Source organism: Rhinolophus hipposideros, assembly GCF_964194185.1.
Source record: "Rhinolophus hipposideros genome assembly, chromosome: 6".
NCBI classification, from domain to species: Eukaryota; Metazoa; Chordata; class Mammalia; order Chiroptera; family Rhinolophidae; genus Rhinolophus; species Rhinolophus hipposideros.
The window spans coordinates 42,601,218-42,622,636 of NC_138052.1; the positions used below are offsets into that span (position 1 = coordinate 42,601,218).

The 21,419-nt window shown below is 34.7% G+C and overlaps 1 protein-coding gene across 1 annotated transcript in view; it reads right to left on the reverse strand.

Moving 5' to 3' along the window:
- COBLL1 (cordon-bleu WH2 repeat protein like 1) overlaps positions 1 to 21,419 on the reverse strand; it is a gene marked incomplete at its 5' end in the record, with an annotated part of 152,700 nt that overhangs the window by 36,054 nt on the left and 95,227 nt on the right. Inside the window, 6 exon segments of the mRNA XM_081050687.1 lie at positions 4,415 to 4,651; positions 4,747 to 4,844; positions 9,284 to 9,322; positions 10,146 to 10,374; positions 10,606 to 10,807; positions 20,904 to 21,092. Of these exon segments, the coding sequence (XP_080906813.1) occupies positions 4,415 to 4,651; positions 4,747 to 4,844; positions 9,284 to 9,322; positions 10,146 to 10,374; positions 10,606 to 10,807; positions 20,904 to 21,092 (994 nt within the window).

A 21,419-nucleotide genomic window follows, 5' to 3' on the forward strand; every position in this document is an offset into this window, starting at 1 on the left:
ACATGATGAGATATTAAAGTTTAAAAATAAAAGTGTGCTTCTGCACAGCAACAGAAACCATCACCACCAACAAAAAAGGCAACCTACAGAAAGGGAGAACATATTTACTAACCATATATCTGAAAATGGGTTAATATCCAAAATACATAAAGAACTCATACAACACAATAGCAAAAAAAAAAAAATGCAATTAAAAAATAAGCAGAAGAACAGAATTTACATTTAACCAAAGATACACAAATGGCCAACAGGAACATTAAAAAGGTGTTCAATATCATTAATCATCAAGGAAATGCAAATCCAAACCACAATGAGATAGCTATCACACAACACCTGTTCGAGTGGTTATCATCAAGAACGTCAGAGGTTAAGTGCTGGCAAGGATGTGGAGAAAAGGCAACCCTGGTAAACTGTTGGGAGAAAGCAAACTGGTGCAGCTACTATGGAAAACAATGTGGAGGTTCCTCGAAAAATTAGGACTAGAATTACCAAATGACCCAGCAATCCCATTTCTGGGTATTTATCCAAAGGAAACAAAAAACAAGATACTGAAGAGATCCCTGCACTCCCATGTTTAATGCATCATGTTCACAATAGCTAATACATGGAAACGACCTAAGTGTTCATATATGGATGAATGGATAAAGATGATGTCACACACACATGCACACACACATTATTCAGTCATAGAAGGAAATCTTGTCATTGGTGACATGGATGGAGCCTGAGGACATTACACTAAGTGAAGAAAGCCAGACAGAGAAAGACAAATACTGCATAGGTGGAATCTAAAAAAGTCAAACTTGTAGAAACAGAATAGAAAAGGTTGTCAGGGGCTAAAGGGCGGGGGAGATAGTGAGAGGATGGTAAAGGAGACAAACTTTCAGCTGTAAGATGAATAAGAGCTGAGGATCAAATATAAAACATGGTAACTATAGTTGATAATACTGTATTACATAATTGAAATTCTCTGAGAGTAGAACTTAAATGTTCTTACCAAAACACAACAAACAAACAAAAAAAACCAAATAAGATAAATACATGAGGTGATGGATGTGTTAATTAACTAGATGGTGGGGATTCTTGCACAGTGTATACTTATTTCAAATCGCCACTATGTACACTTTAAATATTTTACAATTTTATTTATCAATTATACCTCAATAAAGCTGGGAAGGAAGGAAAGGAGGGAGGGAGGGAAATAAAAGAAACAAAGGGTAGAGCCCTCCCTCAAAACTTGTGATCAGTTTGTAGAGGACCCTGAGTGCTCAGAGAGTAACTGCCAGCTATCCAAAGCCTCTGAATTGGGAAGTAATAATTACAAAGTACAAAAATAGTAACTTGCCACATTCTTTGTATTATGAGGACAAGAAGTGGAGATATAAGCTAAGTACTGGTCTTCTCACTCTCTGCCCTGGATTTCTCTAAAATATGACTTCAGCAGAGGGAATGGAAGTAAGTGATAAAGTGACATTAAGAAAGGAGACTGAATGAAGGATTGCTCACTAATTGGATGTGAAAAGAAAAAGGAAAAAAAAAAGCCTCAAAGTTGATCTCGAAGTTTTCAATATGGGAGGGGAAAACAAGGTGAGTTTGACTTTAAATATGATGATTTCCAGGTAGTGATAAGTCAAATAAGCAACTGTGAGCTCAAATGCAACTGGAAAAATATTGGGATTGGAATTATAAAATCGATGTATTAGTTTCCTAGAACTGTTGTAACAAATTACTATGACTGGGTGGCTTTAAACAACAGACATTTATTCGTTCACAGTTCTGGAAGCCAGAAGTCTGAAACCAAGGTGTTGGCAGTGCATAGCCCTCTGAAGGCTCTGGGGGAGAAGCATTCCTTGCCTCTTCCAGCTTATAGTGGCTCCTGGAATTCTCGGTGTGTGGCAGCATAACTCCAATCTCTGCCTCCATTTCCACAGGGCCTCCTCCTATGTGTGTCTGTATCCATGTCTTCTCTTCTTATCAGGACACCAGTCATTGGATTTGGGCCCATTGTGAATCCAGGATGACCTCATCTCTAGATCCTTAACTTGATTACATCTGCAAAAAACTCTATTTCTAAATAAGGTCACACTCACAGAGTGCTGAGAGTTAGGATTGAGACACATCTTTTGGGGGGATACTATGCAAACCATGACAATTGATAACAAAGAATAGATGTTTTCTCTGAAAGAGTACAATAAATATAGGCTGAGACCATGGATTTAGGTGCCTCCAAATTTATAAACTGTGTAAAGGATAGTTGTGCCAAGGGGGAGGGAGGAACAGTAAAAGAGAGCTGAGATATCAGAAGATAATAAGAACCAAAGAAAAGAGAAAAATCAAGATTGAGGGGCAATCTATTACTTCTTTAACTTTTGGGTCATACTTGATGTAAGTAAGTCTGAGAGGCCCAGGAAGGCATGCATTCCCAGGAACACACGGTGCTCTGTGCATGGATACACACACTCACAAACAGAACTACAGCCTAATAGTGAAGAATTTTTATAATGAATAAATTCAGAAAATGGTTCTTCAGCTTCTCTAGGGAAAAACAAATAATCCTGGGTCCTACTGAACAATACATCAAAGAACTATCCAGATGTTCAGATCAAAAGAAAAGAATAATTAGGAAACTCTATAAAGATGTCTAGTTTGCCAAAGGCAACATACTAAGCAAAAGATTATTTAACATGGGGGCATCAACTGGTCACAGAGCTGAGGGTGAGAATCAAAAGAAACAGGTTTTGGTGAGGTCACTGGTAGCACAGTCTAGAATTTTAAGGAGCAGGCTCTGAGAATGACAACATAGACCTCTGGGAACCAAGCACAAAGGAAGACTGCTGGAATAGATTGGATTAGGACAGCTGGAATAAAAATTTGTGAGTACCAGCTAAGATTTATCCATGTAAAGAAAAAGATAGACTTTGATAGCTACTCAAGAGCATAATATTTTTTACTGTTATAATGTAGTTTTATGGTAATTTAAAATAGAATACAATCCTGAAAATCTCTTTTATGACTTACTATGAAGAAATGTAATGGGGTTACAACCACAAAATGAGTCTTTGGGGACCCTGACTTGGCCTCTGCTTACCTCATTCAGTTTCAACCTCTGTTTCTTACTCATGCTCAAGCATGCCAGAATCTTCACATTCTGCATCTTTGAATAGGGTTCATCTTACCTGACTAATGTACCACCACACATATTTTAAGACAACCCAAGAATCAGCTCTTCTGTGACACTTCACCCGACTACTAAGTAGTTAACCCTAGAAAACTTTGTTAGTAAATGATTCTATCATTTGAAAAAATAATTAGTCTCCTGATCTGGAAGATGAGATTTCATATCACCACCATTAGACATGAGAATCTTAAAAGAAATAAAAAAGACAGCTTAATAGATGATTTTCCAAGTAGCTACTAAGTTTAAGCATTTTTTTGTTCATTTTTCATCTATTTGAGCTGCTGTTTACTTTCTAAAGACACATATGACTGTATAAATTACAACAACAGTTACCTTTTTATTCGTTAAGGAAGCACAGAAATGTTTATTAGTTTGTTGGGAAGAATGAAATTACTTCAGCATTGAATTTAATAAGCTTCCCAGGGGGAAACGAAACCCTTCAACTAGAGACAAGAAAACTTCTCAGTATCTCAAGTATCTCAAAGTTACTTCAGTTGTTTATCTGATTACAAGCAACAAAATATATGGCCTCATGTTCAATCGTGTTTACTTCAAACTTCATTTATAATCTACGTGAATAAAGCAATGAAACAACAGATTTTATGGGCATGAAAAGTAGTTGCAAATGGATTTCTATAAACAGCATACTCCGGGTAAATTTGGGATTGAAGAGGAGCAATAATAAGCAAGTTTGGGGGAAAAGTACACCTAGAATAGTGCTTTGAACATAAAAGTATATAAAAGTAACAGTAAAAATATTCTATATAAAAAGACTTCTTTAAAAAAAAAACTATAGAGTATGTACTCGTATGTACCAGGCACACACCAGAATATCTCCCCTGAGAATCTCAGTCAGGTCAAAAGAGATGTATCTAGTCAGAAAACCATGAAAGTGACACAGAAATTATGTTGCTGTTTAAAAAAAAAGTGCTGTTCAAAAAAGTTGGCCTATTACTAGTAGACCAGGACTTTATGGTATGTGGATGATTTATTTGCTTGAATGTGAAAGCTACTTAAAATTGACCTATTTATTCTAAACTACATTGCAGAACCGTACATATAATAATCTCTTCCAACTACCAATCCTATTAGTAACTACTATGTATTCATCTTATTACATACTAATAACTGTTACTAACCTTATTTGTGGACTATAGGGGGAAAAAAAGTTAGATAAGAGGAAAAAGAGATGGTCCCCTGCCCTAGCCTAAAAAGAAACAAAACAAAATTCCGCACCTTATCTGTTTCATCCACACTCATGGATTTCACTACGCAAGAAGCCGGCCTCTCCTGGATGTGAGCAAGATCCTGGGGTACGCTCTGAGAGGCAGCCATTGGAGGCAGTGGAGCCCGTCTCTTCTTGGGTATATCCGATGGCAAGGTGTTTGAAACGTAGGTCTTGGAAATGGTGTTGGATCTCGTAAAAGTTGGGCGATTACTACTTACGAGAGGGGTTGCAGGGGCACTTGCAGTCTAAGCAAGAATAGAAAGGCAAAAATCTATATGCAAATTCAAGATAAAAAGCACATGCAATTAAAAACAGATTAGATACAGAAGAAAATACTTACTTGATCCCGCTTTTTCTTACTGCGTTGAAAAAAGCTGAAAAACCCTTTGTTTTCTTTTTCCTTCATAATGTCTAAGTTTTGTGATATTTGGCAGGACTCTAAAACAGAAGAAAAGCATCTTCTTTTTTGTACACAGGATTATTATGTTCACCTCCAAGGTTTCTCTCAATTATTTCCCTTTGAAAAATGTATCTAATTATAAAAACTATGAACCATGTAGTCTGCTAGGCACTTTATATCTTATTTAATTCTCAAAGCAACAGGTAAATTTAGTATTACTATTCCTGTTTCACAGTAGAGAAAACTGAAGCTTAGAGAAACTAAGATACTTATTCAGGGCCAATAATCAGGAAATGACAGAGCTACAACATAAACTCAATTCTTTGTGACTCAGAGTCTGAGTTCCATAAACAGTTACCAACATTTCGAAGTAAAAATGGGACTTTGAATTAAATGATATATGCAGTTGCTATATATAGTTTGTCCCTTTGTTTATTTTGAATAACTTTGTCTTAGAGCTAAATTATCATGAAATATTTTATCCAAAACATGATTCATTATAGTTACTTAGTACTTTGTTAATTATTACATAAACGTTATTTCTTTAATCCAGTGATTCTCAACTTGGGGTGATTTTGTCAACTTCCCACCCCCATCCCCAGAGGACATTTGACAATGTTGGGGACAATTCTGGTCGTCACAAATAGGGGCAGGGTGAGGGGAATCCATTATTGGTTATCTACTGGGTAGAGTCCAGTGATGTCACTAAACATATTAAAATACCCAAGGCAGCCCCTCAAAACAAAGCATTACCTGACCCCAAATGTCAATAGGGCCGAAAGTGAGAAATCACATTTTAATCAAAATGGTAAATGCCAAACTTCAAGGTTGCATATGTATATACATTTTCCAAAAAGTATTTCTTAATGTCAACTGAAATGGCCTACAAACAATGACAAATCCATGAGTGCTGAGACACCCTGACCCAGACTGTCTTTAAATACCATTTCAAACTATATTTGCTTAAGAATGGTTGATTCCTTGTTGATATCCAGGGATGTGCAAGATGAACCTGGAATATCTAATCATACCAGAGAGAAAGTAATCAATATCTACTGGGGTCATTTTAAAAGGACTACAGAACCAATCTCATATGGCTTCTACTGGAAGAAATCCAGACATTTGGGTACCATAAGAATAATGCAATAAACTGAAACATATCTCATATGTTTAATTCCATGCATTCACAGTGACACTAAAAAAAAAACTGATCCTCATTGTTTACCTTTGTGTAATGCTAGGGAACTATTATTTTAAAAACTGATGAATGGAGAAAAAAAATTACACATTTATTCTGCCTTTTCTGAATGAATTGTACCTAGCTAGATAAATAACTGACATGGGGAAATTTGCTTTTTTAGAAGTATCTCAATTAATAATTAAAGGAATGTTTGCAATAGATTATGACCATTTTTCAACTCCTAATTAACTAAGATATAGGCAATAATTATTGATGGCTAACCTCAAAAAAAGATAACTTGTCATTACATGTCTGCTAATGAAAGTACCCAATATCACCTATGAAGCAGTCTTGCAAAAATATCCAAACTTGATCAAGATTCTAGATTTAACAATTTATAGGAAATAGGATAGAGAAACATGTTATGTGGCATCACAAGGTGCAATTAGCAACATTCTGAATGTGGGAAACTATAAGACCAATGACCTGGTTTATTCAACAAATAAATTGAAAATTTAAAAAAAGAGAGAGAAAGACAGGTAAAGAGGGGGGAATCTGTAAATTTTAGAAACATCTCCACTAAGAAATATCTGGGTTTTACGGTAAATCACAATATAATTTAAGTGATCTAGGAAAAAAAGTACTGTATATTGAAACCGATAGGTTATAGCTAAAGTAACACTTAGGGGTAAATGTATAGTATTTTTACTTAAATGTTTAAAAAATTATAAATTATAACAACTAGGGGCTAGTCCAGGAAAGCAAAGATAGTTAATGCCAATAACAATATTTATGGACTATGCCTTAATAACATATTAGAGAACTATATCACAAAATAAAATTTTATGAATCTGATGCTTCAAATCTTAAATAAGCAGTACGCATTTGGTACAATGAGTTTACTGGCAAAGCTAACAACTAACAATGAACATGTGAATAGCATATTATGGTTAAATTTTTTTCACATGCCTAATTTATTTTTTGGAACAATTCTGTGAGGTAGATATCGTTCGTGTTTCCTCAAAAATAAGACCTAGCCGGACAATCAGCTCTAATGAGTCTTTTGGAGCAAAAATTAATATAAGACCTGGTATTATTATATTATATTATATTATATTATATTATATTATATTATATTATATTAATTATATTTATTATATTTATTATATTATAGACCAGGTATTATAGTAAAATAAGACCAGGTCTTATATTAATTCTTGCTCCAAAAGACACATTAGAGCTGATTGTCCAGCTAGGTCTTACTTTTGGGGAAACATGGCATCATAAGTTATCATTCTGAGCTCCTTTTCTAAATTTGGGGATGTAAAGAAACGAAGTGGGTGGTATCACCCCATCACATATATGATGACCCAGATGACCAGAAAATTTGAATAACTTACAAGACTCATAGGCATTAAATGGTAGAACTGGAAATGGTATCCATTTAAAGATTATTTATAATACCTCTATTTTTTTTAAATATGCAGTAGCACTTTAAGATAGAATTTTATTTCATTTTAAGATAGAAGCCTCCACTAATTGAATACAGATATACAATTAAATTTAGTTGGAACAGTGGATGGAAAATTCACATGATGATACAGTGCGATAAATATAACCAGAGTATTCCATATAGCTATTTTTGGTAAAGTAATTTTCAGGCACCAGTCATCCTTCACAGCAGCTAACCCCTAAGTCTTCACTTAATGCTCTGTGTCAGGGATCACTGCAAGTCAAAGTTAAACACTAAGACAAACAAGGGCTGGAACTTACTTAGAAAGCAACTAAAATACTGCAGTTTCCTTTTTCCAGAACAGCGGCTATGAGGAATGGCATGCAAAGTTCTAAGCCTTCTGATAGTATCTGACAAAATCAGGAGGCAGAGGCACTTATAGCTATTAGATTGACCTTGTAGATTCTGACATTAAAAGGAGCTTTCCTTAATTTCCACTGTTTTAATGCTATGTTCATAACATTTAATGCTCTAAATAAGCCACACACGTTTTTGGTTGGAAGGGTTGTTAGCAATCAATGCATTCAACATCTTCAAAATAAGGCCAACAAGATTATGGAATTTGCTTTGGGTCATGTATGTAGAAAATGGCCAAGTTCGGAGCAAAAGCCAAGTACAAGTAACGGAATGTTGACAGAAAGAACCACAAAGACAACGTTTTCCAACTTTTTTATTATCATAGAAGTGGAAGGTGAGATCCAGACTGATAAAGATATTTCCCTTATCTGCTTGTCAAATGAGCTTGACAATCAATGTGGTGTCTATTAAAATACCTGCCTTCTGATTTTTAACTGGTACACACTTTAAGATCATACAAAATTTCAACTCCTTTGATTAGGCTAGTATTCATGATAGGCACAAATAATAAATAATCATACTGTTACTTATGTGGGCTTAGTTCTTGGAATTGAGAGGCTCATTGTGCTATGGGAAAATTGGAAGTGGGAAAGAAAGAAGAGTCCAATAACACAAAATGTGTACAGTTTATTGTGTTTTTATTATTTTTTTAGTAGGGTGGTAATTATTACAGTAATCAATTATCTGAACCTATCCTTTTTTAATGGGGGAAAGAAGACTTCTAGACTTTATTATTATTGGCTATTTTTAATAAAGTTTTCACTATAAAAGTAATACATTCCCATTATAAAATTCTGTAATATAAAGAAAAGAAAGATGAAAAAAGTCACCCATAGCCATAACATGCAAAGGTAACCACTATAAAAAATTTTTATATATTTATTTTCAAAAATTTCATGTTAAAGTTTTTTTTACAACTGTGTTAAACACATTAAAATGCTTTAAAAGCTAATTTTAGTATAAGCCATTTCCCAAGTTATTACAAAATATTCACAAACAATTTAATGGCTGTAAAAATTTCCTTTATTAATATACCCTGATTATTATGAATAATTATTTAATGGAAATAATCTAATATCCTTTCAAGGTATCACAAAACTATCAGCATTTGTACCCAATAAAGATCCTAGCAAAATCATTTTTTCTTGTCTGAGAGCCAAGAATATATCCCTCTCATTTTTAGGATAATATTAATTTAAAACCATTATTGAAGTGTAATTATTGCATTAAATTCAGAAATCAAGGAGGGCCTTATAAATTATTTTTCAGGAAATAAAACACATAGATTTTCTAAGTTAAAATCTCTTATACAATGTGCACATTAGTAATGTTAAGAAAACAGGTAAAATTAGAAGTTTATTCTCAATTTACCGAATAGGAATAGAGATTTCATTTTATTATTTGTTTCTACTGATTCCTAGTCTTACCTTGTAAAGATGACTTATTGAAGGCAGTAACAGAAGTGGCTACAGAGGAGGGGGTAAAAGAGCGTAAATTGACTTAAAGATGATGTTTGTCCAAATATACAACATCACTGAGTTGAAATAGTTGTCAATGTATTTACATAAAGCCACAATCTCAGGATAAAGTTTGAAGTTCTCTATGCATAGAGAATGTAAGTACATGTCTCCTTCACTAAACTTTTGCTTCCCCTAATAAAACAGATCCATGTTGAATAAATAAGCTTGCATTTATCTATTTATTAGACATCACGCAAACCAACATTATCTAAGATCTCCAAATTTTAATACATTAAATTGTTTTTATAGATAAATACGGCAAGCTACTTCTATTTAGAACATTTCTGGAATTAAACTGATTCATTTTATAAACCAGTTGATTTTGGGTGCTGAACTTAGAAAAAATTTGACAAGAAACTTCCAAACTTGAATGATCATGAAAACCCAGATAAAACCATGCTGAGGCTATAGTAATTCACGGTTCATTAGAGCAACAATGAATTTAGATGTAATTTTTTATTCTCTGTTTAAATCTCAAAGCCACAAAGAATTAAGTTAAATTTCACCAAAAAAGTATTCATGGGTAGATGGAAAAGTGTAAAATGTGAGGACAGCCAAGAAAGACAAGTTTTCATTCCAATTTCAATAACTGAAATCAAGCTAAATTTTATCACATTTAGTTTTTTCTTACTTCCAATAGCATGTATTGACTTCTATCCATAGGATCCATTAAAGTGTCATTATGAACTTGAGAATAACCATATATAAACACAATACACACATATACATATACGCACATCAAGTGAATAAAACAAAACGTCTTACTTACCTCTGCTGACATCCATGGCATATAATTCTCTTAGTCCCAGGTCATTAAGAGATTTCATCAAGTCGAGGGGCTCCTGAGACTGATAGTCCTTCAACAACAGGGTATGTAATGGATCAAACTCACATTTGCTGCATATAATGGGTGCAAGTTCTTGAAGTGATGCATGTGGGTTAACTCTCACTATTGTCTTCTGCGTTTTCTTAAAATTGATCACCACTCGCACAGTTTTCTGAAACACATATTACAGCCATAGAAATACCATAATTTACTGAAATAAACTTTCTCAATGTCTAGAATAATGAGATATCTACAAGTATATATTGATACCATAAACAGAATTTTTCAATTTTCGTGTAAAATTCTCTTTTTGATGAATGTTACTTCCTAAATCTCAAGAAGATTCGTAGAAAATGTATCAACTGTTTCTATAAAATATCAAAATCTACAGTGAAATTCTTACCTCTGGTATTATAGGTGTAGGTTTTTTCTTTTCCAAAACTTTTGGCTTTAAAATTACTTTCTCCACCTCCAACATGCCTATTGGTGTGTTTGGCTTAAATTTAATGGAGTTCTTTTCAGCTGACAGCAGATCAATTGTGTAACTTGATGGATTTAAGTGATACTGGGCGCAGAGGAATATCAACAAGTCCATCATAGGTTTACTGTAAAACAAGAGTAATACTGATCGTAAAACAACTTCATAAAACAACTGTTCAAGTTATTGTTTCAAGAATTTTCTTAGGGTCTCTTGTTTTAGTAGATAAAACAAGGCTACAAAATAGTATTTGTGAAAGCAGCTTTAAAATCTAACTACATGATATTTAAGCAGACAAAATTATAGTACTTAAAAAGTCCTGAGTAGTATTCAGAAGAGCTTGCTTGGACCATAGTGTTGGTTTAAAAATTACCTATGTTTTATCTGCCAAAATGTCTTCATATTATATATTTCAGGAGAAGGAAAATTCCTTTCCTTACCCAAGGGGAGTCCTTAGTTTAGCAGATGCTCCTTCACAATATTATTTAGAATATTAGCAGTTTTTAGCTTACAAATTGGTTATATTCCAAAGTTCTCATAATAATAAAGCATTAAGAACTATCACCCTTTGGGCTTTAGAAAGTATAGTTAAGCATCTATAAAATCCTAAAGAAGAATGTAGTACAGATTTCTTAATTCATTCAAACAGTATTTAATATTTTCTAGGAATTGAAGACACAGTGCAAGTGTTACGGCACAGCTGCACTCATAGGTCTAATACTCTATTAGGTGGAGTATTAGAGTATTAGAGTAGTGGCTCCTAACTTTGCCATTAGTATACTCTAATACTCTAATACTACAGTAGACCAATTGTCAGCAAACTATAATCTGCAGGTCAAAGTGGGCCCACAGCCTGTTTTTGAGAATAAAGTTTTATTGGAACATAGTCATGCTCATTTGTTCACATAATATTAGGGCTGCTTTAGCGTTACAATGGCAGATTTGCCATCGGATGTGACTGAGACTCTATGGCCCAGAAAGTCTAATTATATCTACTAGCTGGTCCTTGACAAAAAAAAAAAAAAAAGTTCGTGGGCAATAAAAAAAGCAACCATGTAAATGCATGAGACAGTTTCAAACTGTGATTCAATTTTAAATATTAATGATAATACAGAATTTATTTCTATAGGAAATTGCACACTGAGCTTGAGATCCAGAGACACATCTCAATTTTTTGCTTCCCTTTTCACAGATTCCAATTGTTGGCACAGACTTGTGTTTTCATTCACACCATCAACAGAACAATGTGGTCTCTGAGTCTTTTTTAATTGAGCCCTTAAAGAAAGACACTAAAAAATATTTTCTATTATGTGCTTTTCTGAAATTTCTAGCGATATTTAGCTGTTAGTTCATATTTAAGACTGAAACACTGTGTAAATTTAAGTCCTATTTTCATGGATTGAGGTACAGGTTGATGCACTTTACTTGAAGGTAATCAGGTGGCCGGCTATTTTTTTTCCCACTGGGAAATACAAATGTCAATAAATAACTCTCGAGTCTCTTGACTAGGGACATAAAACTGGCTACTGGCTTTCAGGAACTTGACAGGGAAATGAGGCTAGGAATCTCACCATTTAGGGTGCAATTTTCAATTTAGTACATCTGTTTTCATATGCACCTCATCCCCACTCTCCTAAGTGGAGTTTCCATGTCTGTAGCAAAGCTCTGTCCATTGTTGTTATGCATCTAGGTTAACACACCTTTGAAATAATAGTAACCAACCTCAAGAGAACACATAATCCTGTTAACTATCCTGTAATCCAATCCCTGTTTTGCTTTCTCCCATCTTTATGTAATCTTCTGTATGTTCCCTCCTTGATTTCAAATGCATAAAAGAAATTGCAAAATTTTCAATTCTGAGAAGCATTTGAGATCTTGCTTCCTAGCAATTGTCACCATTTCAGGCTCAAATAAGCTCTTATAAAAATTCTCCGCAGGTTTGGCTGTTTCTTACATTGACAAATCTTTGCATACTCTCCCAGATTTCATGACAAAAAGGTTCCACACGGACTAGAGCTATAGATCATGACTTTTGAACTCCACACTGTCTAAATGTTTTCTAATAAAATTGCCTCTTCGAAAGGCAACTAAAAATCATAGAACTTCTTGATGACTTTATTCTTTCATTCTATAATTCTAGGTTCAATTCTTTATTCAATAATTACAGAAGTCAATTTTGTCTTGAACTTATTCCTATTCCCAGATAAATGCAACGGACTAGAAAGTTCTGTAACGGACATAAAGACCAGTGGGAATTTAATACTGCATATGATAATGATATTTCAAATTTCTGGGGAAAGAAATTTTCAGAACTGATATTGGGAAAATTGACTAGCTATCTAATGAAAAATGTTACGTATCTACCTTATTTCTTACACTAAAGCAAGCTCCAAGTGGACTAGATATATAAATATGAGGAAATGACTCGGGGGGTAAAAAACAGAAAGGAAATCCATCTGCATGTACTTTATGTTCTAGAGCACTGCTGTACAATAGAATGAAGTCAATCTGGCAAGCTCAGTGATCGCAAGCAACCTCACAGGCTGATCTGACCATAAATCACTAACTGGGCAGGTCAACATGGGTAGTCACACCCCAGGGATACCACAAAGTGGCAAGGTTGCTGAAAGGATCCAACAGAAGGCCTAAAATGTTCATTTAAATTATTTGCTATGTGATATGCTTGCTAACCTCTCCCTGGTAACCCACAAACTATCACCAAAGTCCTGGTAGATTTGGGAAGGATTAAAGAAGGAAAATTTCAAAAGTTAGAGACTGAAAAATCATCCAAAAAATAAGATAAAGTTGGAGCCATAGGTGGCTCCAAGAATATAAACCCTGGGGAATTTACAATAGTATTATAAAGGGGATTGGATCTTCTACAAGAAGTAGGATAAGGGTTCAGGCTAATTATTTCTAGACCTTAAAGACAATGACCTCAAGATGTTATCTGGGTCCCATTTATACCTAGATGTGACCTCCTCTCTAGGAGGACCACATTTTAGCAATCTTTATTTCCAGGACCTAATACACAGTGAGGTCAATGTCATTGACTGAGGAATTTATAGGAATCAGTGATTATTTATGTCAGGTAATTTTGCTTAAACATCCATAAACTCAAACACACAGCAAACAATATATAACTGAGTTCTCTACAATATCTGACACATAAAAGAAAAAGTTGTTGAAAGGAGGTTCATATGCTTAAAAAAAAAAACATAGGTGTGAAGGCTGTTGTTTGTTTGTTTGTTTGTTTAACAAATTTGACTAGCAGCCTTGTTGTGTGTAAAGCCATGAATGACATCTTTACACAGAGGTGGGATATAAGTATTAAGTTGAGCTAAGATCTTTGCCAAAACAGCCTCAGATCAGTTCAAATGCTTGAAGTATTTAATTGAAACCTCAGCCTTTGGCACTAAAAGCACAGAAGAGATGACCCTGACCTAGATGACTCTGAGGGTGAGAATTACTGACTGCCTAGCTCTGCCATAAAGGAGCTGTAACACTATAAAAGGAGGAAATTAACATTTAAACCGACCCTGCCTCCAGTGGGGGCTGCTGTGGGGATTAACTAGTCACAAAGTGCACCCACAGAAAATAAAATCATCTCCTGAGTGTAGTTGTTTAGAATTATACACCCAGATGCCAAATTGTTTCTACCAAAAACAGTTTTGGTTTGAGGATAATTATCCAGAGCTGATAACACCTAACAGCAGTTGGCTAACAGGTTCGACCACCGGATCACCACAGGAAGGACGCTTGCTTTCCTGTTTGCTAGAGGAGCACGTGCCAGCAATCACCTGAAACCCGAGCCAAAACATTAAAACTTGAAAGAAATTGACTAAACTTGATCATAACTTCCTCATTCAGAAAAGAAACAGTCTCTTTCTCCTCTATACCACCACATAACTTTGAATTTTGGTTCATTATATTACTTAACAGAGTCTTCTTGGCGTTAATATTATTTACATATTTTTCTTTTGTAAAATAATGATTTCCTAGTGGGCAGACTCTCTAAAAACTTGTTTTAAGACTCTCTAAAAATGCTTCTTAGAAAACAACAAAAACTCTTCTTGAAAATGGAGATACCTCTGTGAGATTTCCTACTTCTTTTTTACAAATAAATAACGATGCTTTATATTAATTTCATATCTATTACTTCCTTTAAGCCCACAACCACCACAAAAGCTACTCCCACTTAATGAATGTGAAAACTGAGGTTAGAGAAGTTAGATGACCAGATGACGAAGACCATATGTAAAATTAGGGAGCCGTTAGGATTAGAATGTACTGACTCTTAAAACTGTACTCCTTTAGCTACCATTAAGTTGAATAGTACCGCAAGTCAGGATGCAGGATGGGGTGGATGGTTTTCAACGGGCTGTCTGCTATCTGCTACAATTGTACTTCATAGATTGATGACATCACTAAACACCCCAAAATACATTGGTGACCCTTCATGCATTTGTGACACACATGCATTAATGTCCTAGTTGTACCTGCTAGATAATACAAGACTTCCACTTCCGTGTTGTAAAGATCCCATTGAGTATCAAAAATGTGGGTCACGGTTCATCAAAGAGCTTTCAGATCAGCAAGATGTATAACATCTGCCTCAGTGAATTTCCAAACCCTGGAGATATTTAAGTAAAGTCACTTACCAATAGGGTGGCTATTAATTTATCATCCAATCTGGGACACCTGAGAGTGAAAGGGGGCACTATTAGTAATTACTCTGGGAAAACAGGTACAAACAGGGACTCTCATAGGAAAATGAGAATGCATGTTGGATGTATTTATCATGAACAAATGGATTTCAAGCACCTGATAAGGGGCTGATCTTTATGAATAAGATTATTCCTTATTATGATTCTTTAAATCTGCCCCAGTACCTAACAAAAACGTTTTACAAATTTTCAACAAACCTTTAAAACAGTTGAGTTGAAATGGTTCTAGCTGTCCCATGAAAATGCACACCAATAACCCAATTAGATTTACCAATAATAGTATGGGGATTTTGAGAACATTCCCTATTGTTACTGAAATTTATCCATCTTACATTAGTTAACTCACCTAATTCAGTAATGAATTCGGAGGGTGTTTAACAGAAATGACTCAGTATCTTGCCATTTTTCAGAGTCTACTATATTCCAACAGGTGGCACTGTACTCCATGTAAAAAGTTCTTGAGATCATTACCTCACCTATCCAGTGCCAGTCAAAACCTTGGGAGAGTTAGTCTTAACTCTGCTATAAATTGGTGCTACTGGACAGGCAAATCAGACCACAGATCATGTGCAACATGTCTTTGGGTTATTTTATAGCCAAAAGTCAGACCGTAAGGCAACTTGCTTGAGGTCACAGAGCAAGCTATGGAGTCAACGATAGGGCCTGACATTTCTAACTTCAAGTTCTATGCTTTCTTTATTTGTGTTTTCCTTCGTGGCATTCGCAGATTTGCTCAAATCAAAACAAATTCCCATTTATGGTAGGGGCAGAAAAAAGTGAAATCTCCTGTTAGACAGGATGTTGACTCCACTCTTCCCTCTTATAAGAGAGAGTGTACCAGGATGGCCATATTAACATACAAGGTGCTCCCCTGATAGGGTAACAAAGAGGTTCACTGGCAGTCTTTTACCAAGTTTTCCAATTTGAAAGTTATTTAAAATTGTCCCAGAGAAAGAGAAAAGAGAAAAAAGGAACAAATACTTCTTCAGCAAGGAAAAACCATATACTGGGCAGATACGTGACTATAAGGTAAGGACCTAGAGTGATGTACAAATGTACCCACACATTTCCTTATTCTATGTAGGGTCTGTCTGTAACAGTTTAGCCTATAAGCTCATTTTCATTAAAAATTAACTTTTCCCAATACTGGTGGATACCACCCCTTATGCTGTTGTATGGTGTAACATTTCCTGATGGGGACAGCCCCTAGGCAGCTTGTCTCTAACAGCAGTCCCCTTTAACGTTCACTGTTAGTAAGGAACAGAACTGCTCCGTCTGGTGAAAAAGGTCCTTCACTCTACCAGCACCACACACACATATATAGATACGTGTATGCATATACACATACACACATATATACAGACACATATATACCTCTACTACAGTGTCCTGTATGAGTATGTATACATAAAATATTCTAATGCCTCCTTTCTTCAATCCAATTATACATGATGTCAGGATACACAGAAATGCCTAAGTTTTCAGGCTGGCACTGCAGCTACCCTCAATGTAAGCAAAGGATTGCAAAAGCAAGATGGAAGACTTGGGGTGACTTTTGGTCATTAAAAAGTTAGTATCACTAAGCTCTGGTACCAAAAGATTGTTAAGCCAGCACAAGGCTATCAACCTAATTTAGGATAACAAGATTTTAGTTTTCCCCTGAGCATGAAGTCTAGTACCACCTCCAACCTTATTGTGTTTCCTAATCTGAATAAGCTCTTTGGTGAAAAATCTATGTACAAGTAAGCGCATTCTTCTGACGATAAAGCTGTACATAGACATTCTCTCAAATGGAACATTCTAGCATACCTCTCCATGAGTTACATAAGATGACAGAGGGGAGGGAATATTCTAAAAATTTCCCCCAAGAATATATTTTGGAAAAAAATAAATCTAAAAAGTTAAATGAATCATGTAAGTTTTATAACCATTTATTTTAGTATAATATTAGTATTATTCTTCAAAGGAAATGTATAAAAATAATACTATCAAAACAAACATAACATATAAGGAATATTTTGATGAATTAAGAAAAAATGGTGTCAAAAATTACATTAGAGACCCTTCACAGTGACATATAGAACTCTGATTTATCTAAGAAAACCCTATGTACTACAACTTATTTAAAATTACTCTTCCCTAGTCCCCTACCAAATTCCTTTATAATTTTATTGAAACTTTTCCTATTCTAGTAACCAATCCATGAAGAAATTTAAGTTATAATCTGTGTCACAGGTCTTCATATTAGATAGCTAACATTGTTCAGAAATAGAATATATTTTTTCTATTTGAACATTTTTGCTGTCATCATTAAATATAGTTTTTTTAAAAAAAACAATAGGCCAACAATAGCTACAGCATTCAAGCTACCCCAAATCACACTCTTAAGTTATCCTAAATTGTACTCTAAAATATCTAGAATCACCCCAAAGATATCCAGAATCAAACTCCTACGATATTTAGAATCACACAACCACTTTAAATCATAAACAATATAAAAATATTAGTCATAGCATCTGCAAATTGAGTGTTTCCTGAGTGATAAAACTATTGGGAACAGAGTCCCTAAATCAAACCCCCTAGTAAAAATAATGATATGAAATGAATTCTACTCTCAGAAAACATGTCCAGCCCTATACAAAATTTAAAAAGCAATCAGAATTTGGAGCATTCCCAGTCTGGGTAATTCTTGCCTTGCTATCTACCTGGAGAAAATATCTTCCTTTAAAAGATGCTGGGAAAGCAACCAGGGCCCATCCAAATATCTCTCAAAGCACATCATTTAAGTTGCTATCTCCATCTACATATAAGGGTTTAGGGAGACGATATGCATTGTAATGAATTTATTAAATGCCTATTGCATTGCACCAAACTGTGTTAAGCACTAGGAAGAAAAGCAACGATGCCCACATGGATCTTATGGTTTATTTAAAAAGCTAAGGCATACATATAAATTATAGCATAGGACAGCAGATGGTAACCATCAACAGTATAAAGTGTCAGAAGAGTTTGGAAGTCATAGGTAATAATTCATTCTGGGGAGATCAAGGAGCCTTTATATGAAAAATGTCACGTCAGTTAAGGAAACTAACTGGAGAAAATGTGGGTGGCAGGGTACTCCCCATGGAAAATCTTTCATTAAAGTGTGGCGCTGGGAAAAGTAGAGTATCTGTAGAACAAGAGAATCATGGGGTTGAAGCTAACGGTATTCAAAGGGAAGTGGAGAAGGAAAAACCTACTTAATATCGGAGAAGAAAATAAGGTGTGCCAATCTCCAGGCTTGGTAGCTTGGATTTCCTCAATTTGGTATTGAATTGTCCCTGAAGTTTTTTGTTTGTTTGTTTTAATCAAAATAGTGCCACAAACAGAGGGGTGTTATAGATTAATCTGAGGGTAGACAGTAAATGGAGAGAGCACAGGGTTAAGGAAAGAAGTTCTGAATAGGAAATGGAAGAAGTCAATATGTGCCAGGCACTGATAGTATTTCATTTAATCCTAACAACAGTTCGGTTATAAGACATTTTTATAGATAAGAAAACTGGGACAATTCAACAAGAGTGGGCAGCCCAGAAACAAAAAGCCGATTAATAGAAAATTACTCAGGTTTAAGGACCTGGGAGGCAAACATGCTGGAAGGTCAAAAGGGTGAGGAAAACCTAGGGTCCTGTAAGTACAAACATAGCAGAAATGATTGATGCAGAATCCAAGTTGAGGAAAATCCAAGTTGAATCCAATATGAAGAAAAATGCAACAAACAGAAGAGCAGTCATAAATCAGACGTCACAAAGGTTGTGTGCAAAGAGGGCACCCTAAGATCTCAGTAATGGGGCAGCTTTCAGTGATGAGATACCACCATCCTGGTGGAGAGTGGAAGCACTACGGATACAGGTTCCCAGAATTAAGGAAACAGAAGAAAAGTTAGCTTAGGGTAGCATGTGGAAAAGTCTAAAATAATTGAGATGGCAGACAGGGTTGAGAGGAAATCCATAACTCTAATACTGAAGTCACTGAGGTTAAAAAAAATCTGAAGAACCCAGAAGACTAATAGCAGAGAAGACGGCAATATAAACAGATGACTGGTACATCCAAGAAGAAATTTTAGAGTACGGATAATGAAACCATTGTTACTTGTCAGCATCAGTGAAGAACTGAAAAAAAATGCTGACTTTATCTTTTAACTTACTTTGAATTGAGGGAAAAGAAAAGGAATTGCCTTTATTGTGCCAAGCCACACCCATCATCATTATTCTTTCTAAACCAGGGTAATAGTATTATTTCAAAGATTGAATATGATGGCCATGGTCTCTAACTTACAAGATGCCTTCCTCACCCTGAAGAGACATGACTCAGGTGATTACCTGCACCCGAGGCAGAAGCCCACCCAGGGCCATCACAGGTGTCTCAGCCTCATAAATCACACAAAGTGTGATCGCCCAAACTATTTCAATACAAAATAAATGGCAAAATCCAACTTTACTTAAATTTCATGAGAATTTAATAATACTATCTATTGTTTGCTAATGCTGAACTTTTTTATTTTCATGTACTTCCAATAATTTGTAAAGCTACACATAATCTTAATGATAAATTTTAAGATTAAGGTTATGTTGAGTTTCTTCTAGACAAAACCACATTGTAAGAACATAATACCCAATATGTTGCTTACTTATTCTGTTGGTCTACACACACACACACACACACACACACACTATACTAAGGTCAAAACAGCTTAAATTTCTAAAACAGGGCTCCTGATAACAAACGGGTGGTTGGAGGTGAAAGGTGGAATAAAACCAAGTATACAACTCATATAATTTTCCACTTCAAAATGAAGTGGAAAATTACACTTGGCTTTACTAAAGTTTTCCAATTTTCATACAAGTATTAAAAATATTGGTCTCTTAAATCACATCTTCACTTTTTCTTGCTGGGTTAACATTTAAGTTTGCATTTCCATTAACTTATCCACATTGTTAGTAAATTAATTAAATCATTCAATGATGTGAAAAATCCAGCAAGTTTAATAGACATTTATCTGTTTTGATACATAAAGAAGCATAACATTTTAAGAGTAGTTAGTAACTTCTGGAAAACCAAATTTCGGGAAACAGCTTAAGAGAAAAAGAGTAATTTGGAGAGAAAGGGGAGGGTTTTCTTATGGGTCACTGGCTTGCTTTTGTAATTTTGACTTACAAAATCAATATAACTGATGACTGTTCCTCTGGGAAAGACTATTTTTTAAAAAATATATTAAATGATGAACAAAATATAAAATAGTTCTAAATTTCAAGAGTCACTGCACTGGGGTTATGGAATTCATTGTACTAATATTAAAACATTGTTAGAAAACTAATAGTTTTTAGCATTTTTTTAATAGTTAACTAAACTGAGTGATGAATGAAGTATTTTGTCAAAGAAAAAATCAAGAAGTATAAAACAGAGAGTTTCAATGACAGAAGAAAGGGTAGTTCTGGTATTTCATTCGCTCCGTCATACCTTCCATGAACCGTAGTAGATTTGATAACATCCCCAGGTAGAACAACTGAGAGTTCAATGTCTTTATCTACCATGCTTTCTTTCTGTTCCATGATGAAAGCAGAGGATTCTACAGAATCATTAACTGAAGCGGAATCAAGGTATTTGGTCTCAGCGGGAGGAAGTGGTGCCTTGGCTTTTGTTTTTTTCCTAAAAGAAAAACAAAAGACAGAAAATAAAATATATGTATTTTAAAGTAACTTTCTAATATGATCTAATTTAATGAAAACAAAAAATCTTTGTGTATATGTTTTTGACATACAGAAAAAAATGCATCAAAATGTTAACTGTTTTATCAGCATTCTTTTGTTTGTTTTCAACCATATGTCTACATTATTTGGTAATACGAAGAAACATAATAACAAAGAAATTTGACATTTGCCTCCATTAAGTTCAGTTCAAGTGTGTTCACTATAGCAATGTGAAAGTATAACATTTTCTTTGATGGGATAAATTATAAAATCCTTACTGGTTCAG